Below are 27,860 nucleotides of genomic sequence, written 5' to 3' on the forward strand. Positions count from 1 at the left end.
GCCTCCCAGGCACATTTGGCAGGGGCCTCCCTGCAATACGTTTGTGATGCGGCAGGCTGGTCCTCACCACACACATTCATCAGACTCTACAAACTAGATGTTAATGCTTGCCTCTTAAGATTATGCCACAGACAGGCATACGCACTCCTATGTGGACGTGGGTATTCTCGTTCCCAGAGAGGTGATGCAGATCGAGTTCCCATGAAAGGGAATGTCGCGTTACGTTATTACGTTATGCTGCATCACATTCCTATACCTCTCGCATGCCCCCAAGCACATTGTTTTAGGCTTCTTCAGAAGCTATCGACGTGTGTTTGCTGGTGTGCTTTATAGTTTCCGGGTCTATAGTTATCTGCCTATGATGTTCTGTCTCTCTCTATTGGACTGATGACATGTGTGCTTCATGACGCAATCACGCAGAGGTGTTCCCAGAGCGGTGATGCAGTGTCTAGTTTCCTATTCAGGGTATTAAGGTCACAGACGTAACCAAGACATTTTAATAATAACATTTTTTCAATGATAAAAACGTTTCAATTTTAAACAATATTAGTAACCATCAGTACATTTTATCGAGATTCATCATGAAACCAGTTATCGTTCTAGTTTAACCCTAATATAAAATAAAAATATAATAATAATAATGATAATAATAATAATAATAATAATAATAATAATAATAATAATAATAATAATAATGTAATACCTGTAACTGGAGCCATACACTGAAGGCCACATCCATTGCTGCAGCATTTATCATTCTTGGCACAGCTACTGTCATCGGTACATGACACAAAACGTATCCAGGTACACTCTTCTGCTCTATAACGTCTGCTTGGACAGACTCCTGATTTTACTGTTATACAGACACAAGATAGAGAAAACATATCATATAACATATAACATAACATATAAATGCTGAATGAATTTTTCAGTGTAAAAAAAACACCTAGGTTACGCCTGTAACCTTGGTTCCCTGAAGAGGGAACGAGCGTTGCATCATTTGACACTAAGGGAACGCTTTGCGTGATGACGTGTGGAAGCACATGTGCTTCCAGACACGAGCTGGTGATGTCACGAACCAGGAAGCTTGAAGCCAGCCCAAACAAAGCCGCGCTAGCTTCCCTTTCTAGTGAACTCCCGTTGCATCGATTGACACTATGGGAACGTCTATACCAACCATAGCGAGAAGTGACTGTCCAGTGTGAATCAGAGGGAGCAGCACTAGGACGAAAGCACCTGGGACCCTGGAGTGGAGTCCAACTCTAAAGAGTACAACCTCACAAATGTGTGTGGTGAGGACCACCCTGCTGCATCACAAAAATCTTTATCCTAACCGGGCCTAGGATAAAGGCCTTAACCATACCAGGTGCAAATTCCAGGCACGAGGGAGCAACCAACAGTGCTTGCAAATCCCCTATCCTTTTAATAGAAGAGATAGCGAGGAGGAACAAAGCTTTTAAGGTCAAAAACTTATCAGGAACCTCCTCTAATGGCTCAAAGGGAGCCAGGGAGAGGCCCTGAAGTATGGTAGCCAGATCCCAAGTCGGTACCCTAGCGTGAACTACAGGCCTAAGCCTCAAAGTACCACGGAGAAAACGAGATACCAATGGATCTTTACCCACAGATATACCACCCACAGGAATGTGTTAAGCACATATGGCTGCCACGTAAACCTTCAAGGTGGAAGGGGATAGAGCTTTAGTAAACCAGTCCTGTAGGAAATCCAGCACTGTCCCAACTGGGTAATTAACTGGATCCCACTGACGGTCACTACACCATGAAGTGAATACGTTCCACTTAAAGTTTCATAAAGTTTAAAGCATAAAGTTTCCTTGTGGAACGAGCTCTGAAGTGTAGAATGGTCTCCACCACCTCAGTTGAGAGACCTGCTCCTATGAGCTGGGCCCCCTCAGAGGCCAAGCCCAAAGGTTCCACAGTTCTGGGCGAGGGTGCAGTAAAGTGCCCCCTGCTTGGGACAGAAGGTCCCCCCCCGACAGGTAACTCCAGTGGAGGCCCGTCGAGGAGAGATAGATCAGAGAACCATACTCACCCCAACCAATGTCGGGCTATCAGAATAAGGTACAACTGGTCTCCAGCACTCCCGGGAGGAGAGCAACTGGGGGAAAAGCATATAGACGTAGCCTCGGCCACGTCTGAGCCATCGCATCCAACCCCAGGGGAGCTGGATACGTGAGGGATAACCAGAGTGGACAGTGAGTCATCTCTCAAGACACAAACAAATCCACTTGAACCTGGCCGAACACCCTCCAAATCTGCTCCACTACTTCTGAGTGGAGTCTCCATTCCCCAGGCCTCAGCCCCTGTCTTGACAGAATGTCCGCTCCTATATTCTGAGCCCCAGGAATGCAAGCTGCTTTGAGGGAATGCAACTTCCCCTGGGACCACAGGAGGATCTGGTGCACCAGTTTGCACAGCAGACACGAGCGCAGACCCCCTGATGATTTAAATAGGCAACCACTTATGTGTTGTCTGACCGAACTAACACATGATGGCCCCTGAGATCTGTACCAAACGGTATCGCACTGATTGCTGCTGCCATCAAACCCAACAATCTCTGAAATTGTTTCACCGTGAGTGACTGGCCTAGTTTTTACAGCCGAAAGGATGGACTCTATACGTGCCGATAAAAGGCGTGCCTGCATTGATGTTGAGTCCCACACCACACCTAGGAAAGTGGTCCTCTCTAATAGAGAAAGAACACTCTTCTTGGCGTTCAGCCGTAACCCCAACTCCTTCCTATGGGCGAGAACGTCATCTCGATGCCAAACCGCAAACTGATGTGACTGAGCTAAAATTAACCAATCGTCGATGTAGTTCATAATGCGAATGCCTTGCAGGTGCAGTGGCGCCAGAGCTGCATCTACGCATTTCGTGAAGATGCGGTGTGATAAAGCTAGGCTGAATGGAAGTACTCGATACTGGTATGCTTTTCCCCCTGAAAGCAAACCTCAGGAACTTCCTGTGATATTGAAGGATGGAAATGTGGAAGTATGTGTCCTTGAGATCTATCGTGACAAACCAGTCCTCGGACCTGATTTGTGGCATGATTTGTCTCAAGGTTAACATTTTGAACTTCAACTGCATGACTGTGGCGTTCAGCACACAAAGATCCAAAATGGGACGCAATCCCCCATCCTTCTTCAGAACTTTTTGAATGAGGTACATAATCTATGGCCCCTTTCTCTAACAGAGTTTTCACTTCTTGTTGTAGAATCTGCTCTGGGCCCACCACTGTGGATAGGACCCCCATAAACCTGGGCGGGCGAGACCTGAACTGTATCTGATACCCTTTGCCCTCTGTCTTCATTTCTGGCCTGACCCCTCAGGCATCAGGACCTCTTCCCCACAGCCTTCTTGGACATAATAACGAACCTAAGATCTGCTTTACCCCTTGAAGACTGCAGTTGAGCTTCCCTCCCGTGTCCCCACGCCTTCTGAGGGAAGCACGAGAGGCCACTCCCTGTTTTTGTGTGTCATGGTGAGAAGAGCTGGGCTTAGATGTTTGGGTTACATTATTAACCCAAACATCTAAGCCGCTCAGCAGCCCCGGAGATATGTTAGCAGCGGGAGAGGAATTTCTGAAATGCAGCCGCCTGTTTAGCTGCCTCCTGAAACCTATCGACATGAAGATGACAGGGGAGCATCCATAAGAAAACTTTTGTCTTTTTCTTTGATGTTACTTAGGTTGAGCCACAGATGCCTCTCAGTAGCCACCAAGGCTGCCATAGTGGCCGATTTATTTAGCCGATTTATAACCTTGGTGTGGAGATCAGGAAAAAATGGCAGGCCCCGTCACTGAGGTTGTGATCGAGATGGCAGGAAACGTTCATCCAGTTTGCTTTTAGAACGAACTTCCTGCTTATCAACAGGCCAGTCAATGCTCAATCTTTCAACTGCCCGTGTCACAACCGAAACCAGCTATTCATAAGCGTGTGACTGAGGTGGTGAATCCTCAGTTTCTCTGACACTAACACTCTCCAGATCCTCAGAACTGGAGAGCTGCATCAGAGGTGCCTCAATCGGGGCGGAAGTAAGCGCAGCGCGTGCTTGAAAACCCAGAGAGAAGGCACTGGATCTATCAGGGGAGGGTAGAGATAAGGCTGGGGCCGTCTCAAACCCCGCAGATAGATCCACTTGCGAACCCCAAGACTGCAATCGCCACTGTGCCTCGGCAGCAGTGGGACGGGAGCCCTGGGGGAGCGAGCCTGAAAGTCAGAAATATATAATCGCCTGAAATATAGATCTGGTTTTGACAAAAAACTATTGGAAAAACAGGCATTCAATTATAATTCAATTATTTTTTTTCTTGTTATATTGTTTAAAATGGATTGATTGAGGAATACTAAGAAGGTTGATGTCTAACTTTACAAAATGAATGAGGAGGCGGGTAGTGAATGACGTTTCGGGTCGATAATGACCCGAGGTATGCATTTAAGGGTTAATAAGGATTAATCTATATTTAACTTATAAGTTATGCAGTGAAGACTGCGAGATAACTTTATTCAGTGTCTGTATATTTCCTGATAGACCTGAAAATCTTAAAGTACTGCTCACAAGTTTACAAGAGTCAAACAACGAAAACAATAACTTTTGATGCATTTTAGCATGCAGGGCAAGTAAAAATCTGAACTGGTCTCACTGGGCCAATATATATATTTTTTGATCCCTGATATATTAAAGCCACAGCTAAATGTGACATTTATTAAAATGGGTTATGTAAATATTGTTTTAAGTTCACTTAATTTTTAAAAAAAAAGATAATGAATCGCTCTCAAATATGCTGAATGGCTGTAATTAATGGCCGATCCGATTTTGGTATTGGTATCGGTGAAACTGGCCTTCTTTCATAAAAAGATGCCACTACAGCAACTATTTAAAATATTGGCTACTGTCTTTATGTTAATGCTTTATGTTAATGTTTATGTTATGTTTGCAGTGCTTAATTACAGAAAAATGTGTGATTAATTCGTTATTTTTTATTGATTGTCAGCACTAAATATAACATAACATAACATAACATAACATAACATAACATAACATAACATAACATAACATAACATAACATAACATAACATAACATAACATAACATAACATAAATACCTGTAACTGGAGCCATACACTGAAGTACACATCCATTGTGGCAGCATTTCTCATTCTTGGCACAGTCACTGTCATTGTCACACATCCATCTGAAGCGTGCCACGGCACACACTGCTGGATCAATTTTTTCACTTGGACACACTCCTGGCTTTACTGCTATACAGACACATGACAGAGAAAACATATCACTGAATGCTGAATTAATTTTTTACTCTAAAAAAATATTTTTGTAAATTATACCTTTAAATTATTGGAATATATTTCAACAAAAAAGAACTATTTCAGTCTTTTTACTTTAAAATAACTGAAAATTTTGGTGAAGTGATATGGAACTGTAATGCGATCAAGACCTGCCTGGAACTACATTTGCCGTAGCCTGGTCCTACCAGACTCATTTGTACCATATTTTGTACAGAGAGTCTGGCCACTCTCCATGACGGATGTCATCTCAAACTAGCGCATAAAATCAATGTCATTGTTCCCAGACACTCCCTCTATTCGCTGATTAGACCAGTTCAAATTTTACTGGAGAAAACCAGAGAATATACCGCAATTCCAGACGGAGTTAGCCTGGCTCTGCCCTCCGTACTTCTGCTCATTTTCCTTCAGTACTCCGTCTGGGATTGTGGTATATTCTCTGGTTTTAATCTTTAAATGGGTTTTGACTAGGAAGAATTCCGATTCAAGATAACTTATTAAGTTTTGCCCTAGACAAAAATCCAATTCAAGATATCTTCAATTGTAATTTCACTAGTAATAAATTACTTTCAGATATCTACATGTATTTTTGATATCTTTAAAATTGATGAATTAAAGATATCTTAAATGTGATTAGGATTAGTCAAACACCAGTTAGAAATATCTCTAATAATAATTTTTACTAGCAATAATTTAGTTAGAGATATCTCTAATTTAATTATCACTAGTAAAGTTGCAATTTGAGATATCTCTCATTAGAATTAAGCCTAGTATAAAAACAATTATAGATATCTTTAATTACAATTTCTACCAGTCGAAACTCATTTGAAGATATCCAGAAATATTTTCCAATGGAAGTCAATGGATGAATTTGACTAGTAAAAATAGCATTATAGATATCTTGAATGTATATTATGACTAGTCAAAATGACATTTGTAGATATCTTCAATACATATTATGACTAGTCCTAATCACATTGTAGATATCTTAATTTCCAATTAAGACTAGTCGAAATTGCAGAATAGATATCTGGAATAGGAGTTTTGACTCAAACCTAAATTCTGACTAGTACAACCAGGGGTATTTAATGCGGCGTTGTCGTGTGGACAGTAAAACCGCCGTTTTTGCCTTGCGACGTCAGAGTGTGCGCCGTTATCCGCTGTGTTTGACGTCAGATTGTTCGCCGCTGACTGCTTTGTTGATGACCCTATGGTTGACGATTCTGTGCAATGGCGGACGTAGCCCACATATTGCTGATAGTAATGCTCAGGTATATTATTACATTGTGGAACAGAGGCATCAGAAGGAAATTCTAGGCTTCTGATTGGCCAACATGCCTTTACAATTAGGGTGATATCGCCACCTGCTGGTGTGGCATGCTCTTGACAGTGCTTTAAAGCAGGTTTTTGAGTTTTCATGTAGACTTCTTTAAAACCGAGCATGTGTGGACGGGATTTTTTTAAAACGCAGGAGGAAAAACTCCGGTTATTAAAATACCTGTGTCCTTGTGGACTAGGCCTTAGTCTTTTTTGAGATGCGCCTCGCCTGAAACGAAGGCAAGACTTGGCAGCTGCAGTGAAGGGAGGAGTGAAAAAAGTGCAGGCAAGTCGGACAGCTCACTCTTCTCATAGTGGATCAGTGAAACGCGGATATCGCAGGATTCACACTCATGCACTGTGGCTGATAAACTTTTAAGTTATATAATTTAAGTTCTGTTGCATTCATAAAAAAATAAATATGATAAACAAGACACCCAAAGTTTTTATTATTTATTTCCATTCGAAATGTGTTTATCAATAATTTTTAATTTAATTACATACGTTTTTATATATTTTTTATAAATATGACAATCACACCCACAGAGAGGTCGCACTGTCCGGGAGTTTGGGAATATTCACACATAAAACATGATATCAGAGTTTTAAAAGCAAACTTTTTAAAAAAGAACCAAAAAAAGAACTATTGGTCAGCACAGTCAGTGAGAGCAACTGAGTAATGCGTCACGTCCACATTGCCATCGCGAGAGATTTTCACACGTGAGCATGACATCAGAGCAGCGCTGCGTTCTACTCTATGGTTCTACACCACTTTTAGACACGCATTTGCGAACTTCCCTACGGACTTCCCCTCGGAGGATCCCCCGCCACCATTTTGAAGTGCGTTTCACTTCGTGAAGTGGACAAAGGAAGTTTATATGGACAGACCCTTGCTCCCTCAATTTTGATAGAGGGAGCGAGTCTACTTCATATGTGCACTTCAGGCAGCTTCATATACCACAATGCAATTGTGCGAAATGCGATTGTGACATCACCACAAATTGCATTTAATTTACCCCACCACAAACAACTATGATATTTTAATTGTTTAAAAAAAAAAAACAACAACAACCCAAACACACCTATAGAATGCTGCATTAAACAATTCTGTAAAGGAAAATAATAAATAATTAATCAACTCCATTGTGGATTCAAGTGATGGCAAATGCATCACGGTTACCACAAAAATATGAAGTAGCTCAGCTGTTTTCAACATTGAAAAAAATAAGAAAAGTTACAATTTAAAATGTTAAAATAGGAAACAGTTCTTTAAAATTTTTACAATATTAAAGGTTTTACTGTATTTGTGATCACATAAATGCAGCCTCAAGAAATGTATAACCAAACCCAAAACGGTTTGAATGGGAGTGTATTCTAACCACTTTGTAACCGATTCCATGACAATAAATTAGTAAAAACATTAAAAATGATATTTAAGATGGGACAAGTGGCCTATTGTGAGAGGACTGTGACAATTTAACCCCCCAAAAAGTTCAGGTAGACCTGCTTACCAGGTTCTTCACAGTTTAAACTTGGGCTTCCAGGTGGAGATCGGGTTCCCGGTCTCTCCTTCCCCGTACTGTCCACACACCAGCAGTAACCCGTGGACCCGTGGCACTGCTCTCGCTTGTACTGACCATCCTTATCACACTGAGGGACGAAGGCTCCGATTCCGCCACCACCGTTTAGATTGTCTCTCTCCTGCTCACACTTGGTCTTGGGACGACCTTTAAGGTAAGTGTAATAGAGTATAGAATAAACTTGAAGGGTAAGTTCTCCACAAAAAAAAAAAAAAAAAAAATCAGAATTCATAATTATTTTAGAGTTGGCGGCCCACCGGCGGTTCACTGCCGCTTTGCTCATCATTCTTCTAGCGGACCACCAGCAGCAGCCACCATATTTCCGACAGTGGTCCGCTACCGAGCTGCTGGTTTATAACAATTGTTTTCTGGCGGCCCACTGTCGGCCCAAAGTTCTTAATCAGTTGCTTAAGCTAACCAAAATGTCAATACACTATAATGGATAAAACAACAAAGACCTCTCAATAGTTTATTTTTAAATTTATTTGTATTACATACATTTTCAGTGAACAGATTAAATACTACATTTATCAGATGCTTTTATCCAACATATTGGTCAAGTAAATCAGGAGCTTTCAATTCAACTTTATTTGTACTTGTGAAAATTAACTGTGATTTAACTGCAAAGCCTGTGCTTCACTTTCATAAGCTAAAACAATGAACCATAGTTTATCAATGATTGTTGTAGTAAAACCATAACTAGAAAAAGTTAAAGTAACCATGGTCTGTTGTGGCTGATGTATAGTGCGCATTTAATCACGCAGAGGAAGTTTAGTTGTGTTTCTAAGTCGTCAGTTGCCTCTTTATAGTGTTTTAGGAATGATACTAGTAACTTGATCGCGCTGGCGTTGATGTGTATGATCTTGTGATTATTATTGCTCTCATGCACAGATGCGATGTCTTCGTACTGTTCCAAAGCAGAATTCAGCATGTCAAAATTTGAAAAATCTGAGAAAAATATTCTGAGATTCTGCAGCAGGGAAATTCAAATATTTCCAGCAAAAAGCACTCTTGAATTTAGCTCAGATTGCTCATTAACGTAATGGATGGTTGCCGACAAAATATACGTTTTGCGATAACCTTCTGTCCATATCGGTTGTAATTGCACATCCGAATTTGTGTATTAATGTATGGGGCACCGTTTGTAAAGTGGCTCACTCCGAAAAAAACAGCAACATTTTGTTACATTTAGCTTCAAACAATGTTTAAAAAACTGGTTTGAATTTTTGACAGTCACTTTTTAGCCGATTTACAACAATATTTGTCAACTTAGAGATATTTTAAATAGTTAAATCTAAATAATAAATGTTACAACTAAACGTTAAATGTTAAATCTAAATGTAAATGTTAAATCTAAATGTTATATCTAAATGTTAAATCTAAATCTGAATGTTAAATCTAAATGTTAAATCTAAATGTTAAATCTAAATGTTAAATCTAAATCTAAATGTTGAATCTAAATGTTTCAATTAAAACTAAATATTTAACTAATATGCACATTCAAAATGCTGATAATGCCCAAACTTTTTCCTATGAAGGGCCAAAAATCAAACTTAATTGAGAGCCGTTGGCTGAAAGTAATTTTTTTAAATCATAAATCAAACTGTATAACATTAAAGTTGCAATGGGTTTATTTATTTCATAATGTTTAAAATAAATATAAAACAACTTTAATCTGATTAACTAATGCAGTTAGGGACAGAAAAGGAACAGACTGGGTCAGAAATGGTCTTCGGTGGTGGCTGCCCAGACATTGTCATCCACATACACACATGCATGCGCACACATGCGCACGCACACCAGCAGTAAAATATGATATCTCATTATGTATGATGTCTTGATGTTTGTTTCTTTAGTTCCTCGTTTTTACGCAGTTTGCATGGTTTACTGATTTATTATTTTGGCAACAATCATTAAAAAGTAGCATTAAAAATGTTTAAATGTAAAAATCTCTACCATATACAGTTTAATAAAATGATCGGCTATCAACAACTTGCGCTGTTCTGGTTTTACCTTATTCCAGTCTAAACATTTTTTTTTTTTTTGCAGTAATTTTCTATACATTATCAATACACATACTCAAAATAAATACATGAAAATACTGTGGATTATTAAGACTAATTCTTACTAACCCCTCTTGTTTAATGAGGTAAGCACACTTGCATTCTCATTTGTTGTGAGTAAATGATTAGTCCTACACACCATTCGTGAGTTCAGTGCTGGACAGATCAGTTCATTATAATGAATCGGTTAAAATGAGTCATAAGTTCGCAAATCGGACAAAAGCAGGCGCGTTATATGTGAAACCAGACTGTTAAAACAATGAAAAAGATTTGTCATCACAGAAAACACTTCATAAGGATATTTTTCAGTGTATTTGAAGATGGTTTATGTGAGCTGTGTGTGCAAAACGTCTGTCAGAAGAGGTGCGTTTTTTGAGCACAAAACATCCAGCTGTAATTTAGGAAAATACTGTACTTTTTCAGTCTTCCGACCTTTTACCATTGTGTAAGTTCAGTTGATTTTGATTGATATGTGCAAGTGAGAAAGAGCTAAGACGGTGATCGTTTTGAAGACAGAGAATGCACACGCGTTGCGCGGGCTCTCTGTTCTCCGTCACTCAGTTAACGTGCGCCCTGACACGTGCATTAGTAATCTACATTAATTTATAAATCACAATTACTCATCAAATAAGGCTTTGGCGGGACAAAAATTTGTTTTGGCGACCGCCAAAAAAATTTCAATGTAGAAAAAACCCTGAGACTCTTTGCAAACTAGACACACTGCCTTTTGGACAAGCGCATGGGCCTGGATTGGACTTCTGTGAATAAAAACTCATCTTGCCAAGCTTTTTTAAAATGTATCTCGTCTATGTGACACTGCCTTGATTTCTTCATTATTGCATTTATTTTGTTGACGTTTATTGACGCGTCGCAAAGCATGCGAATGACACATGCACCTTGAATTGCACATTTACAAAAAAAATTTTTTAATTAATTTATATTTAATGTAAACATTTAATTTCAGTTAGATGTTGTAGAATTTCATTCTCTGTTGTAGTTTAACAATAAAACAAAAACAATTATGTCAAAATTATATTAAAAATGACAATCTGTGTCGAATTCAAATGTTACCACGGGCCCTAGTTTGGGCATCTCGGGTTTATAGCATCGTGTCAAATCAGTAACGAATAAAACCCATCTCATTCGAGGAAATTGACTCTTGGGCATGGATCATGGTGATAATAACTACCTAACATAATTAACACGTTTGGAGAAACTGTATTTGAGCTGGACTTATGATGCAGACTTATGATGACCTGTAGCCATAATAGCCAGCCACTAGGGGTCTCACTTTGAATAAATGTTATGTCCTCACTCATCATGTCATCACTCTCTATTAAGTTTGCATGCTTATACACCAGCAAGAGCCTCTATACAGGTCCTTCTAAAAAAATTAGCATATTGTGATAAAGTTCGTTATTTTCCATAATGTAATGATAAAAATTTAAACTTTCATATATTTTAGATTCATTGCACACCAACTGAAATATTTCAGGTCTTTTATTGTTTTAATACTGATTATTTTGGCATATAGCTCATGAAAACCCAAAATTCTCAACAACAAAAAAATAGCATATTTCATCTGACTAATAAAAGAAAAGTGTTTTTAATAGAAAAAAAGTCAACCTTCAAATAATTCTGTTTAGTTATGGACTCAATACTTGGTCGGGAATCCTTTTGTAGAAATGACTGCTTCAATGCGGCGTGGCATGGAGGCGATCAGCCTGTGGCACTGCTGAGGTGTTATGGAGGCCCAGGATGCTTCGATAGCGGCCTTAAGCTCATCCAGAGTGTTGGGTCTTGCGTCTCTCAACTTTCTCTTCACAATATCCCACAGATTCTCTATGGGGTTCAGGTCAGGAGAGTTGGCAGGCCAATTGAGCACAGTAATTACCAGTGGTATTGGCATTGTGAGCAGGTGCCAGGTCGTGCTGAAAAATGAAATCTTCATCTCCATAAAGCTTTTCAGCAGATAGAAGCATTAAGAGCTCCAAAATCTCCTGATAGCTAGCTGTATTGACCCTGCCCTTGATAAAACACAGTGGACCAACACCAGCAGCTGACATGGCACCCCAGACCATCACTGACTGTGGGTACTTGACACTGGACTTCAGGCATTTTGGCATTTTCTTCTCCCCAGTCTTCCTCCAGACTCTGGCACCTTGATTTCCGAATGACATGCAAAATTTGCTTTCATCCGAAAAAAGTACTTTGGACCACTGAGCAACAGTCCAGTGCTGCTTCTCTGTAGCCCAAAAGTCGCTTGACCTGGGGAATGCGGCACCTGTAGCCCATTTCCTGCACACACCTGTGCACAGTGGCTCTGGACGTTTCTACTCCAGACTCAGTCCACTGCTTCCGCAGGTCCCCCAATTGGTCTGGAATCGGTCCTTCTCCACAATCTTCCTCAGGGTCCGGTAACCTCTTCTCGTTGTGCAGCGTTTTTTGCCACACTTTTTCCTTCCCACAGACTTCCCACTGAGGTGCCTTTATACAGCACTCTGGGAACAGCCTATTCGTTCAGAAATTTTTTTCTGTGTCTTACACTCTCGCTTGAGGGTGTCAATGATGGCCTTTTGGACAGGGTCGGGTCGGCAGTCTTACCCACGATTGCGGTTTTGAGTAATGACCCAGGCTGGGAGTTTTTAAAAGCCTCAGGAATCATGGGTTTTCATGAGCTGTATGCCAAAATCATCAGTATTAAAACAATAAAAGACCTGAAATATTTCAGTTGGTGTGCAATGAATCTAAAATATATGAAAGTTAAATTTTTATCATTACATTATGGAAAATAATGAACTTTATGACAATATGCTAATTTTTTTAGAAGGACCTGTATATATATGCTGCCCGCCCCTGACCAGGTACGGTAACTGTTAACGTAGCACTGTTGTTAAAAATGTCCAACGAATCAGTGTTAGGTAGCCTGACACTGTGCCTGAACATTCAACAGTTTATTGAACATATTTCGATTTGAGTGCGGATCAGGCCACATTTTTCTCTCCGAGCCCGGGCCCGCGTCCTACAGAGCAGTAACCGAACCCAACCCGAGCCCAACAGGCATTAAAGGGGGGGTGAAATGCTGTTTCATGCATACTGAGCTTTTTAATAATAATAATAATAATAATAATACATTTTATTTGTAAAGCCCTTTACATAGTTAAAAACAATCCCAAAGTGCTATACATAAAAAAAAAAAAAAAAAAAAAAAAAAAAATGAATTAGCAAAAAGTAAAAAATGCTTGTTTAAAAAGAAAGGTTTTTAGTTCTTTCTTAAAAGAGTCTATGGCTTGAGGAGCCCTTAGGTTTTCTGGAAGGGAATTCCAAAGACGCGGTGCAGCTGAGAAGAAGGCTCGATCCCCCATAGTGCGGAGCTTAGTTGTGGATGGTTGAAGAAGGGCTTTATTTCCAGAACGGAGGTTGCGTGAAGAGTTTTGTGTTGCGACGAGTAATTCCTTTAAGTAGGGGGGTGCGTTTCCGTGGATGCATTGATGGGTAAGTAAGATGATTTTATAATTAATCCTGTATGAAACAGGGAGCCAGTGGAGCGAGTGAAGGATGGGTGTGATATGGTCATATTTTCTTATCCTCATTAGGATCCTGGCAGCACTGTTCTGAATGTATTGTAATTTTTGTAGACTTTTGCCAGGAATCCCAAAAAAGAGAGCGTTGCTGTAGTACAGCCTGGATGAAATAAAAGCATGGACAAGTTTTTCAGCATCTGACAGACCAAGTGTGGGACGGAGTTTAGCAATGTTCCTGAGATGATAGAAGGAGATCTTACACAGATGTTGTATGTGGGCTTCAAATGTGAGTTGAGCATCAAATCTTACTCCCAGGTTAGTGACTGTCGATGAAATTGGAATGTTTTGACCAGAGAAGGTGATGTGCGTTATAGGTGATGACTGGACCTGGTGTGGTGTACCCACTAAAATAGCTTCTGTTTTGGAGCTATTTAGCTGTAGGAAGTTTGCCTTCATCCATGCCTCAATATCCTCAAGACAGGAGCTCAGAGATGACAGAGTGGCTGTAGATGAAGTGATGTTGGTTTTTATATATAGCTGAGTGTCATCGGCATAGCAATGAAATGATATTCCATGCCTGTTGATTATGTGGCCAAGGGGAAGAGTATAAATGGTGAACAAAATCGGGCCGAGGACCGACCCTTGCGGGACACCACAAGTTACTGTATGCGTCTGAGACTTTACACCTCCCAAGGAAACATACTCTGTTCTTCCAGACAGGTATGACTGGAACCAGCTCAAAGCAGTGTCAGAGAGTCCGATAGAATGATGGAGACGCTGAAGGAGGATATTGTGATCAACCGTGTCAAAAGCAGCAGATAAATCCAGTAAAATGAGCAGCGATGGTGTGCCGGTATCAGCTGCCATCAACAGGTCATTTGTGACCCTGATCAGGGCTGTTTCAGAACTATGAGCGGAACGGAAACCAGACTGAAATTTTTCAAAAAGGGAGTTTGAATTTAGATGATCCTGAAGATGGGCAGCAACAACTTTTTCTAGAACTTTGGACAAGAATGGAAGGTTGGAAATAGGCCTGTAGTTTGCAAGAACTTCAGGGTCTGAAGTGGGTTTTTTCAGAAGGGGTTTGATGACAGCAGTTTTAAGAGCAGATGGAACATGACCAGTACGTAGAGAATGGTTGATGACTTTGGTTATTAAGGGACTAAGAGAGCTGATGTGTGTTTTCACCAAAGCTGTGGGTAAAGGGTCCAGCATACAGGTGGAAGCTTTCATCCTGCTGATGATGTCCTCAACTTGTTGCTTAGAGATTTCAGGAAAACAACAGAGAGGCTGGAAGGTCCCAGGCTGTGGGTCGGCAGTAGGGACAGATAGAGCAGCAGTGCTGGAAAGGAGAGAGTGGATGGTCTCAACTTTTTTCCTAAAGAAGGTGATGAAGCTGTTGCATTTCTCTTCTGATGTGTCATTGTGTGAAGTAGTTTGTGGCTTGATGAGATGATTTATTGTGGAGAAAAGCTGCTTGGAGTTCCCCTGATTTTCACTAATGATGTTTGAGTAGAACTGTGTCCGTGCTTTTTTTAGTGACATTGAGTAGGCCTTCTGATGTTCTTGATAGGCTATTTTGTGAACAGTAAGTCCAGTTTTTGAAACACGTCGCTCAAGTACACGCCCTGCTGTTTTCATTTTCCGTAGTTCTGGAGTGAACCAAGGGGATGTACGAGAAAAAGTTACTATTCGTGTTTTTTCAGGTGCATGGAGGTCCAAAATACTGCTCAAAGTGTTATTATAAAAGTCCACAGAATCATTTACAGATGTGAAATTTGCTGAAGGGATTTTCATGAGGTCCAAAGCCAAAGTATCTGGGTTGATATTTTTTATGTTTCTGAAATGGATTAGACGTTTTGGTTTGATGTAATGAGAAAAGTTCACCTCCATTGAGATGGCTTTGTGATCGGACACTCCAAAATCATATACCAGTAGATTTTCAATGGGGACAGAGTCAGTAATGACCAGGTCAAGTGTATGTCCTCTGTTGTGTGTTGGGACATCCACATGCTGTTTGAGATTCAGACCATCCAATAGCTGTAAAAAATCAGCTGCTGGGTGACAGGAGGGGGTGTCAACATGAATGTTCAAGTCTCCAAGTATAACAATGTTAGCAGATGTGGTACAGAATGAAGTGAGAAATTCATTTATCTCTGACATAAAAGCTGGATTTTGCTTAGGAGGCCGGTAAATAAGAAGAATAGTCACAGTGAGAGGTGGTTTGCATCTGAAGGCAAGGCATTCAAAAGTAGACTGTTCAGGCAGAGACAACGGGGTGAGTTTTAAGTCACTGCGATGTAGTACTGCTAGGCCACCACTGCGACCCGAGTGGCGTGCTTTCTCCAAATATTGATAACCAGGAGGACATGCTTCATTTAATGCAAAATATCCTTCTGGCTGATGCCAGGTCTCAGTAAGACACATTATATCAATATTCCTGTCCAATATGTGGCTGTGTATAAGACAAGATTTATTTGTGAGAGACTGTGTGTTAAACAGTTCTATTTTGATATTTGATGGAGCAGTGTACTGTAGAGAACGAAGTACACTGAAGTCCACTCCACGTTTTATGTTCCGCTCCGTAGTGACGGGTCTTATGCAAGTAGACTTCCCAACGCTTTTTGTTCCAGGTAGAGAGGCATTCTGATGACGTGGATGCCGTGCGACAATGCGCTCGCTTGACCAAAGTGATGAAATAGAGTCACCGGACTGATAGAAAACAAACTTTCTACGGCAACTTCTATGGATGTACCGGGGTCGGCTTTGAAGTTGAAGCTGTTTAATGGCTGGAATATGTATTGGACTGAAGTTATTCCTTAACTTAAGCAGTTGCGGGATGGAGTACCTTAGCGTCATGTCGCCCTAAAGAGAAGATCCGAAGATTATCCAGCCAGTCGGCAAGTGGCTACTCGCTGGGGAGATGTTACTTTATCCAGCGAGGGCTAACTTGGCAGTGAAGTGTTGTCCGTTTAAACGCTGTTTATGCTGGTGTTGATGAGTGATATCAAGACCAGGGCCAGTAATAAAAACTCTAATGCAACGGCTCAGGTACAGGCAGCACGAAAAAGATTGCCAGCAAACACAGGTATGATGCAAAAAATCCATACATCCATATAATCCGAAAAATAGCAGATAGTGACTTTGCAAATCCTTTGCCGTTTCCTATTTGGAAGCACTGAAGCAACCGCAAAAATCCAAACAAAAACAGCAGACGATGAACGATGAACAACGTCCTCTCAGCGGTCGCCAGCAATCAGCAATGGTCCCAACTGCAGCCCTGATCATTTGACTAGTCACAGCCACAAGAAAACAAAACAAAATCTAAATCTAACTGTACAGTTAACTTGATTTGTGAGTGGAGAAGCGGCGAACAGACAGTGCCAGCGTCCTCTCCCCCTCGTTGCTCAACCTTTTTTTTTACACCTTTAAAGACTTGGATTCCCATCCTAAACATAGACAAAGTTTCAAAAACTAATGTTGGACGTTTGATGGATTATTTCTGTGTTAAAAATACTCCTTCCGGTTTCTCACAAGTTTCGGCGAGTTTTTTTTTGAGTATGGGTCTACTTGACGTTAAATAGATCGGAAGGTCCTTGTATGGGCTGTATGGGCTCTTCTCCCGGAAGGGTGCGCGCGCGCGTAACTAGAGGGAGAGAGAGGAAATGCACGCCGTAAACAGTCTCTCAGGTGCAGATCCAGTCGTCCGTGAACACTTATGACGCGCCGCGCTCCACTTTATTCCTATGGGTGACGACAAGCGACTTCAACGCTTCAGCACAGCATTCCGGGAAGGCAGCGCTGCATTTGAACCGATTTGAACGCAGAAATGACGGGAAGCTTCAAGGCATCGCTTCAGTCGCGTCGCAAAGTGGATTTCCACGGTCACTGCTGTCACAGGACTTCACCAAATCATACCAAAGAAGTGTGTTTTTGACAGAGCGGTCCCAGCGATAAAGATTCGGTCCTGCTTTGGAAGCAGCCGGTGAGTAAATCAACTTCAAATGTCTCTGCTATTAGCTACCGTCGCATGAGTAAACATCAGTAAACGATACGATCGCGTGCTTCGTCATTCAAATGCGCTAATGGTTACTCCATTGTTGTTCTGTATAACACAAGTCTGACTCTGACGTGCAAAACCGTTTTGCTTGCTACCTCTAAGGTCTAGTCGCATACAATAGTCCATAAACCGAATCATGTCCTCATAAACTGCGCGTAAAGACACACAGAGGCCCCTAAATACAGTACATACCACAGAGACGGACATCCTGATGTTGCCGTTTCTCCTGTTCAATTTATTTCAGCCTCAGATCTGATTCTGGATCATTATCTGTATTAGCTGAGATAGCGATGGGTTTCTCCACGCTTGAGGACATCACCGCTTTGTGCACATTCGTCATTCTTTAGCTCCGCCCACACGATACGCCTCCAGGCGCTCGTTTTTTTTCCGGAAAGACTCGGTACAGCCCATATTTCTTTTATAAATATGATAAAACTAAAGACTTTTCGGAGATATGAAGGATGCAATACTACTCTATAGGTATTCAAGATTGACATGAGATTGACTGAAACTGAGTGTTTCACCCCCCCTTTAAGATATTTATGTCCGAGCCCGACACAGTCGAAATCAGTTTTTTCCCCTCATACTTATGACACATGTACGTTTGTTTGTGTGGAAAACCCGCTTTTATTAAAAGGGGGTTGAAATGCTGTTTCATGCATATTGAGCTTTTTACACTGTTAAAGACTTGGATTCCCATCCTAAACATAGACAAAGTTTCAATACTAAGTTGGACGTTTGATGGAGTATTTCTGTGTCAAAAATACTCCTTCCGGTTTCTCACAAGTTTCGGAGAGTTTTTTCGAGTATGGGTCGGCTTGACGTCGACAGAGCAGAAGGTCCTTGAATGGGCAGTAAGGGCTCTTCTCCTGGAAGGGTGCGCGCGCGCGTGACTAGAGTGAGAGACCAAATGCACGCCAATAAACACTGCTCTCAGGTGCAGATCTATGGTCGCGCCACGCTCCACTTCATTCCTATGGGTGAAATCAAGCGACTTCAATGCTTCAGCACAGCATTCCGGGAAGGCAGCGCTGTATTTTAACCGATTTGAACGCAGAAATGACGGGAAGCTTCATAACATCACACTTCAGTCATGTCGCAAAAGTGGATCTCCACAGTCACTGCTGTCACAGGACTTCACGAAATCAACAGTTACCAAAAAAGTGTGTTTTTGATGGAGCAGTCCCAGCGATAAAGGTTCCGTCCTGCTTTGGAAACAGGCAGTGAGTAAAACTGCTTAAAATGTCTATGTTGTTGGCTATTGTCGCGTGAGTAAACATCAGTAAACAACACGATCGTGTATGACGTTAGTTAATTTATAAATGGAGCATGCGATCTATGGTGTGTGTTTAAATACATTTGTTTAGCTGACCAATATAGGTGTCAGTTTGCTTATTGTAAAATCACCCAAACTTAAACCTAGGGGAGGTTCTCACAAAGCGTGCTTCGTCATTCAAATGCGCTAACGGTTACTCCATTGTTGTTCTATGTATAACGTTACACTAGTCTGAAGTGCAAAACCGTTTTGCTTGCTACTGCTAAGGTTTAGTGGCAAACAATAGTCCATATACCAAATCATGTCCTCATAAACTGCGAGTTAACACACACAAATGTTGACAGGTCACTAAATACAGTACATACCACAGAGACGGGCGTCCTGTCGTTGCTGTTTCTCCTGTTCAATTTATTTCAGCCTCTGTATCTGATTCTGGATCATATCTGTATTAGTTGAATCTGATTGAAAGCCACCATGTTTTATTTAGGGTAGCGTTTTCATCTCCACGCTTGAGGACGTCACCTCTTTGTGTGCGCTCGTCATTCTTTAGCTCCGCCCACACAATACACCTCCAGGTGTTCGTTTTTTTCCAGAAAGACTTGCTACAGCCTACATTTCTTTTATAAATATAACAAAAACTAAAGACTTTTCGGAGATATGAAGGATGCAATACTAATCTATAGGTACTCAAGATTGACATGAGATTGACTGAAACTGAGTGTTTCACCCCCCCCCCCTTTATGCAACTGTGGCATTCTGACACCATGTGTCAGATAAATAAATCACAAAGATTGCATTTACACTTCTCTGTTTAGTACATTAGCATACTAGCTTTGTTAAGTAGCTAGAAATGCTACTCAGCGATGATTTATTTACTGTATATTGTCAATGTAGGTCAAAACTAACCTTTAACATCCTACATTTATGGGTTAGCCAGCTTTATCTTAAATTAGCTTATCTTTTTTAGTGTTAAGGTCCTATACAAACTATTCAAGATGATTGTAAACAAAATACCTTCGAAATTGTACAATACAATTTCATATATTGCACTCGAAACACAAAGACTTAAAAATTAAATTACCTGCTCAGGGTCCGACATAATGGTTCCTTAAAACGTGCCTTGTCCTAGTCCTGCTACATGTTTAAACAAGAGTGAAACTGATTAAACAAATGACCAATCACAGATGGGAAGACAAAAGTCATTGCCCCACCCTCAAAATGTCAAAAGTCAACTCGAGGAGCGAGCGAGTGTTGAGTAGTCACGCGAGCGCTCATTTGCAGTTGTGCGCGCTAGGCAGCAGGGGCTTGCGCTAGTATTCATTTTCGCCCCTAAATACTGTTTTGCGCTTTCACGGTGTACAAATGCGCTCGCGGCTGCACAGATGCGCTCTTGCGGGTGCACAGATGCGCTCTCGCGTTATTTTCCTCTCATGGGTCTGTTTTGCGCGCTTGGGTTTATTCGCGTGCTCGTGGTTTTTGTGCGCGCGACTTTTGACTTTATTTAAACGCCATAGCTGTCCTCCTGTTCTCTATGGTCCTGCCAGCAGCACTGAAGTTGAGCTCATTGCTACTGCTGCTGGCTGGAATGGCAAGGATGCTGCGGGCAAGGACACTTAGCTTCGGGTAGTTGAGTTGCTGATCTCTCCACAAGCCCAGAATAACCGTGACTTTTTTTACACGGTTCGGCCGTTCGTCCACACGGAAATGCAGTATCAGGTCACTGAAAACGAACATTTTTGAAAACCCCTGCCAGGGTGAGGATTTTCAGAAACGCCGGTTGCAGCGTTGTCGTGTGGACAGTAAAACCGCCGTTTTTGCCTTGCGACGTCAGAGTGTGCGCCGTTATCCGCTGTGTTTGACGTCAGATTGTTCGCCGCTAACTGCTTTGTTGTTGACCCTATGGTTGACGATTCTGTGCAACGGCGGCCGTAGCCCACATTTTGCTGATAGTAACTGTGCTAACAGGGCTGCTTGTATCATGTACACAGATACATGCTCAGGTATATTATTACATTGCGGAACAGAGGCGTCAGAAGGAAATTCTAGGCTTCTGATTGGCCAACATGCCTTTACAATTAGGGTGATATCGCCACCTGCTGGTGTGGCATGCTCTTGACAGCGCTTTATAGCGGGTTTTTGCGTTTTCATGTAGACAGAGATTTCTTTAAAACCGAGCATGTGTGGACGGGATTTTTTTTTAAACGCAGGAGGAAAAACTCTGGTTATTAAAATACCCGTGTCCGTGTGGACTAGGCCTTAGTCTTGTTGGAGATGCGCCTCGCCTGAAACGAAGGCAAGACTTGGCAGCTGCAGTGAAGGGAGGAGTGAAAAAAGTGCCGGCAAGTCGGACAGCTCACTCTTCTCATAGTGGATCAGTGAAACACGGATAAAGCAGGATTCACACTCATGCACTGTGGCTGATAAACTGTTAAGTTATATAATTTAAGTTCTGTTGCATTTATATAAAAATAAATATGATAAACAAGACACCCAAAGTTTTTATTATTTATTTCCATTCGAAATGTGTTTATCAATAATTTTTACTTTAATTGCATACGTTTTTATATATTTTTTATAAATATAACAATCACACCCACAGAGAGGTCGCACTGTCCGGGAGTTTGGGAATATTCACACATAAAACATGATATCAGAGTTTTAAAAGCAAACTTTTTAAAAAAGAACCAAAAAAAGAACTATTGGTCAGCACAGTCAGTGAGAGCAACTGAGTAATGCGTCACGTCCACATTGCCATCGCGAGAGATTTTCACACGTGAGCATGACATCAGAGCAGCGCTGCGTTCTACTCTATGGTTCTACACCACTTTTAGACACGCATTTGTGAACTTCCCTAAGGGCTTCCCCTCGGAGGATCCCCCGCCACCATTTTGAAGTGCGTTTCACTTCGTGAATTGGACAAAGGAAGTTTATATGGACAGACCCTTGCTCCCTCAATTTTGATAGAGGGAGCGAGTCTACTTCATATGTGCACTTCAGGCAGCTTCATATACCACAATGCAATTGTGCGAAATGCGATTGTGACATCACCACAAATTGCATTTAATTTACCCCACCACAAACAACTATGATATTTTAATTGTTTTAAAAAAAATAAAACAACCCAAACACACCTATAGAATGCTGCATTAAACAATTCTGTAAAGGAAAATAATAAATAATTAATCAACTCCATTGTGGATTCAAGTGATGGCAAATGCATCACGGTTACCACAAAAATATGAAGTAGCACAGCTGTTTTCAACATTGATAATAATAAGAAAAGTTACAATTTAAAATGTTAAAATAGGAAACAGTTCTTTAACTTTATAACCAAACCCAAAACGGATGGGAGTGTATTCTAACCACTTTGTAACCGATCCCATGACAATAAATTAGTAAAAACATTAAAAATGATATTTAAGATGGGACAAGTGGCCTATTGTGAGAGGACTGTGACAATTTAACCCCCCAAAAAGTTCAGGTAGACCTGCTTACCAGGTTCTTCACAGTTTAAACTTGGGCTTCCAGGTGGAGATCGGGTTCCCGGTCTCTCCTTCCCCGTACTGTCCACACACCAGCAGTAACCCGTGGACCCGTGGCACTGCTCTCGCTTGTACTGACCATCCTTATCACACTGAGGGACGAAGGCTCCGATTCCGCCACCACCGTTTAGATTGTCTCTCTCCTGCTCACACTTGGTCTTGGGACGACCTTTAAGGTAAGTGTAATAGAGTATAGAATAAACTTGAAGGGTAAGTTCTTCACAAAAAAATAAATAAATCTGAATTCATAATTATTTTAGAGTTGGCGGCCCACCGGCGGTTCACTGCCGCTTTGCTCATCATTCTTCTAGCGGACCACCAGCGGCAGCCACCATATTTCCGACAGTGGTCCGCTACCGAGCTGCTGGTTTATAACAATTGTTTTCTGGCGGCCGATTGTCGGCCCAAAGTTCTTAATCAGTTGCTTAAGCTAACCAAAATGTCAATACACTATAATGGATAAAACAACAAAGACCTCTCAATAGTTTATTTTTAAATTAATTTGTATTACATACATTTTCAGTGAACAGATTAAATACTACATTTATCAGATGCTTTTATCCAACATATTGGTCAAGTAAATCAGGAGCTTTCAATTCAAGTTTATTAGTACACTTGTGAAAATTAACTGTGGTTTTACTGCAAAGGCTGTGCTTCACTTTCATAAGCTAAAACAATGAACCATAGTTTATCAATGATTGTTGTAGTAAAACTAGAAAACTAGAAAAATTAAAGTAACCATGGTCTTTTGTGGCTGATGTACAGTGCGCATTTAATCACGCAGACCACGGAAGAACTAGTGAGGAAGTTAAGTTGTGTTTCCAAGTCGTCAGTTGCCTCTTTATAGTGTTTTAGGAATGATACTAGTAACTTGATCACGCTGGCGTTGATGTGTATGATCTTGTGATTATTATTGCTCTCATGCACAGATGCAATGTCTTCGTACTGTTCCAAAGCAGAATTCAGCATGTCAAAATTTGAACAATCTGAGGAAAATATTCTGAGATTCTGCAGCAGGGAAATTCAAATATTTTCCCCCTCGCTTTGAGGTGCTTGGGTCAAAAGGGACAGCAAAAAGCACTCTTGAATTTAGCTCAGATTGCTCATTAACGTAATGGATGGTTGCCGACAAAATATACGTTTTGCGATAACCTCCCGTCCATATCGGTCCGAATTTGTGTATTAATGTATGGGGCACTCTTTGTAAAGTGGCTCACTCCGAAAAAAACAGCAACATTTTGTTACATATAGCTTCCAACAATGTTTAAAAAACTGGTTTGAATTTTTGACAGTCATTTTTTAGCCGATTTACAACAATATTTGTCAACTTAGAGATATTTTAAATAGTTAAATCTAAATAATAAATGTTACAACTAAACGTTAAATGTTAAATCTAAATGTTAAATCTAAATGTTAAATCTAAATGTTAAATCTAAATGTGAATGTTAAATCTTAATGTTATATCTAAATGTTATATCTAAATCTAAATGTTAAATCTAAATGTTATATCTCAATCTAAATGTTATATCTAAATCTAAATGTTATATCTAAATCTAAATGTAAATGTTAAATCTAAATGTTAAATCTAAATGTTAAATCTAAATGTGAATGTTAAATCTTAATGTTATATCTAAATCTAAATGTTAAATCTAAATGTTAAATCTAAATGTTAAATCTAAATGTTAAATCTAAATGTTAAATCTAAATGTTATATCTAAATCTAAATGTTAAATCTAAATGTAAATGTTAAATCTAAATGTTATATTTAAATGTTTAATCTAAATCTAAATGTTAAATCTAAATCTAAATCTAAATGTTAAATCTAAATGTTAAATCTCAATCTAAATCTAAATGTTGAATCTAAATGTTTCGATTAAAACTAAATATTTAACTAATAGTTAAATCTAATCAAATAGCCAACTGAAATTAAATTAACAAAGGCATACCAAAAATGGCCCAAGCTAACAGAACAAAACAACATAGGCTATACAAACGCAGCTTATTGAAATGAAAATGCCTACCAAACTGCAACATGGGTTATTATATTCCATACATCTACGTTTAGACTAATCCAGGTTTTTATGGAGGAAAAGGATTACATCAACTGTGGATGGCTTCAGGGCTGTCCTCCTGTTCTCTATGGTCCTGCCAGCAGCGCTGAAGTTGAGCTCATTGCTTCTGCTGCCGGCTGGAATGGCAAGGATGCTGCGGGCAAGGACACTTAGCTTCGGGTAGTTGAGTTGCTGATCTCTCCACAAGCCCAGAACATCTCTATCGTCCTGCATTAAATGATTTTGAGTTGATTACATCTAAACTTCGTCGGTCGCATCTGCCACAGATACATTTTCCCACTCCTCAAAGACAACTGCAGCTTTCTTGGGCACGGGCTCAGTGGTGGTCTCCTCGGTGCGGAGGTCACTGAGCTGTCTCCGAACCTCCAGCTGAAGGTTGTCTCTTTCTAAGGAGGACAACATTCGGAGCTGGCTATATCTAGGCCAAAGGAAAGTTGAGATTTTTTGGAGTTCTTGGATCTCCACTTTATGCAAAATCCTAGTGAGATGCCGCTCGCGGATGATGGCTTGATAGGGGCTCTCAGTCGTTTTTCTGTTGTAGTGACGCTTCAGTAGCTCAAACCACAGAAACACCAGGTTTATGGTTGGGTACTGGTCCCCTTCAAGTTTGCGCTGGGCATCATAAAATGGCTGCAGGAACTCGACAAGAAAGTCAAGGACATCTGGAGATATTGCATCGATCCACCAGCCCTCTGCATGGTCATTTAGTTTTCCACGTAGTTTTTGATAAAACGAGCGGACAGAATTTAAGGTCAGATATACCGTACTAAATCTTGTATCTGCCATTTAGATGACTGTTTGTGACAGCAAAGCTGTCATGCCCATCTTTTTGACATATTTGACCAGTGCCTTGGTTGCATGGAGAGTGTCAGCAACAGTCGGAGCATCTTGGGCCAGTTTTGTGAGGTCCAGGGCGTGTCGCATTACTGTATTATAAAGGTGATTTTGGCAGTCAAGTCTTCGATATGGTCTGAGGGCACTGATGATGTTTGAGCTTTGGTCTGTCACCCACACCACTTTATTCAGCTGACTCATATCCAGGCCATACACCGTTAGCAGTCTGATGATTTCTCTTCTAATATTCTCCCCTGTTTTAGCCTCTTCCAGCGGGAATGCGACTGTTGTCAATACAGTGCTTATCATTTTAAATGTTTGTATCACGAAATGACAAGTGATGGTCAAGTAACTTAATTTGTGGTAGTCCTCTGTCCAGATATCCGTAGTCATTACTATTATATTCATTGAGCTGCTGGGCCAGCTCAATGAAACCCCCCTCCTTCAATGGAACAAAAGTACTCAACGCATTTTTTAGTCATTTCTTTTTTGGCCTGCTGAGGGATTTTTCTTGAGTTACTAGCAAAGGCAGTGATGTTCGGCTGCAGTAGCCCAGGTGACTTACAAACCCTATTCACATGACATTGCAGGGCGGAATTCCCGGTCCTTTTGCTGTCATATTTCATGAGAAATCCGCAACCGTTACATTGAACATAACCAACAGGTTCATCATTGTTGGCCTTGCAAGAAACTATGCTTCCTAATACTAATACTTCCACACTATAGACTTTCCTAGATTTTTGGCAGTTTTAAAATCTCCTGAGGCCAACTTCTTTTTAACATCTTCCATCGTTGCACTGCCAGCCACATGTAGCCTATAAGATGCACGCACGCACATCGCACGCATGTGTTGCGCGTTGTCACAGATACATAAATGTGCATAATGAAACACATAATAAACACATAAATGAAAATGTGACACTGATTTCATGACAGTTCCATAAACAATTAATTAAAATTAGTCGCTTGCATTTTAGATGCAATATACACTGCTTTTGTTCTATTACAGCAGCGAAAATATTTCCAAGATCAGAAACTTTTCCACATCAGAGAACCACAATGCATCTCACAGCAATAGTGTTAATGAATGATTCAGCGTTTGAATGAATCGGTTGAATCAAAGATTCAATGACCTTTTCATAAACGACTGCCTCATTCCTGAACGAATCGGCCGTTTGAACAAACCGACTCAATGACTCACTCCTTAAGACCTGCCGCCACCTACTGGTGGTTTAGTTTCATGTTTAAACATTCTTTCCAACGTTTCTTATTTGTATTATATATATATATATATATATATATATATATATATATATATATATATATATATATTAGGGATGCATATATATATATTAGGGATTATCGGCTCCGATCTGCCATTATTAGCCGGATCGGGTATCAGACAGACAGGACCGATCCAAATTCAATACTGTGCGCATAATATTCTGTGTTATTGTTAAGCCGATGAAAATGTTACTTCTGAATAGTGATATTTCTGCAGATCACCCTGATATTGTGAGTCCAAATGTAAACTGGGCAACAGATGATAAGCACAATTAGCCTACATTAACCCAAAACTAACTTAATTAAAATGCCACAGCCCATACTGTTTTCTTCTTTTTAATTATTAGAATATAGACATTAAAATAATAATTTTTTATACAAGTACTTTACTTTTCTTTCTTAAAGTACCTTTAAAATCAAGTACTTTTTTACTTTTACTTAAGTAGGGTTGTCATTGTAGTACTTCTACTTTTACTAAAGTAAATATGGCTCTGGTTATTTGTACTTTATATATATATATATATATATATATATATATATATATATATATATATATATATATATATATAGTATTTATAAAAGTTTAATTATAGGGCCATGACAATTGATATATTTTTATAACTTTATATTAATTATTTAAACGTACAAATCTGAGCATTAATGCATTTCTTCAGACTGGTACTAAAGTTAAAGAGCATGGATGTTCTCACCTATGTTCAGTTCTGTAGCAGCTTCTGTTGAGCTCAAGCATCCAGACAGACACAATAACACCGCGCAGAGGACTAGAGCTGTCATCCTGACGACCTGCAATCACACAATGAGCTCTGCTGGAAAATCTCTCAGAAAGACCAAGTATTTGAGTTAGCCGTCAACCAATGGCGTGAGTTTGGGGCGGGATGGTTTGTTTTGGCGAACAGTACAACACTTCCTCAAGTTTTTAAAGATCCAAGGTGTGAGTGATACATTTAGAGAGCTCCACGCCTATTAC

General features: G+C 40.3%; 1 protein-coding gene across 1 annotated transcript; it reads right to left on the minus strand.

The window, feature by feature from the left end:
• Positions 1-3,939: 3,939 nt before the first annotated feature.
• On the minus strand, positions 3,940-27,683 carry LOC137079512 (saxiphilin-like). The gene is made up of 5 exons (XM_067447464.1): positions 27,583-27,683; positions 22,636-22,851; positions 8,149-8,364; positions 5,123-5,278; positions 3,940-4,226 (listed from the first exon to the last, which is right to left on the minus strand). The coding sequence occupies exons 1-5, from the start codon at positions 27,665-27,667 to the stop codon at positions 3,940-3,942; spliced, it is 960 nt and encodes a 319-aa protein (XP_067303565.1). The 5' UTR covers positions 27,668-27,683.
• Positions 27,684-27,860: the final 177 nt, after the last annotated feature.

The sequence above is a fragment of the Pseudorasbora parva genome, chromosome 6, assembly GCF_024679245.1.
Source record: "Pseudorasbora parva isolate DD20220531a chromosome 6, ASM2467924v1, whole genome shotgun sequence".
Classification (NCBI taxonomy): Eukaryota; Metazoa; Chordata; class Actinopteri; order Cypriniformes; family Gobionidae; genus Pseudorasbora; species Pseudorasbora parva.

Coding starts and splice junctions, on each gene's coding strand:
- LOC137079512 (XM_067447464.1), bottom strand. CDS start 27,667: ATGACAGCTCTAGTCCTCTGCGCGGTGTTATTGTGTCTGTCTGGATGC. Junction 5,279..8,148: donor TTTAAACTGTGAAGAACCTG/GTAAGCAGGTCT, acceptor GTGTCTGTATAG/CAGTAAAGCCAGGAGTGTGT. Junction 4,227..5,122: donor GTGTATGGCTCCAGTTACAG/GTATTTATGTTA, acceptor TCTGACTTTCAG/GCTCGCTCCCCCAGGGCTCC.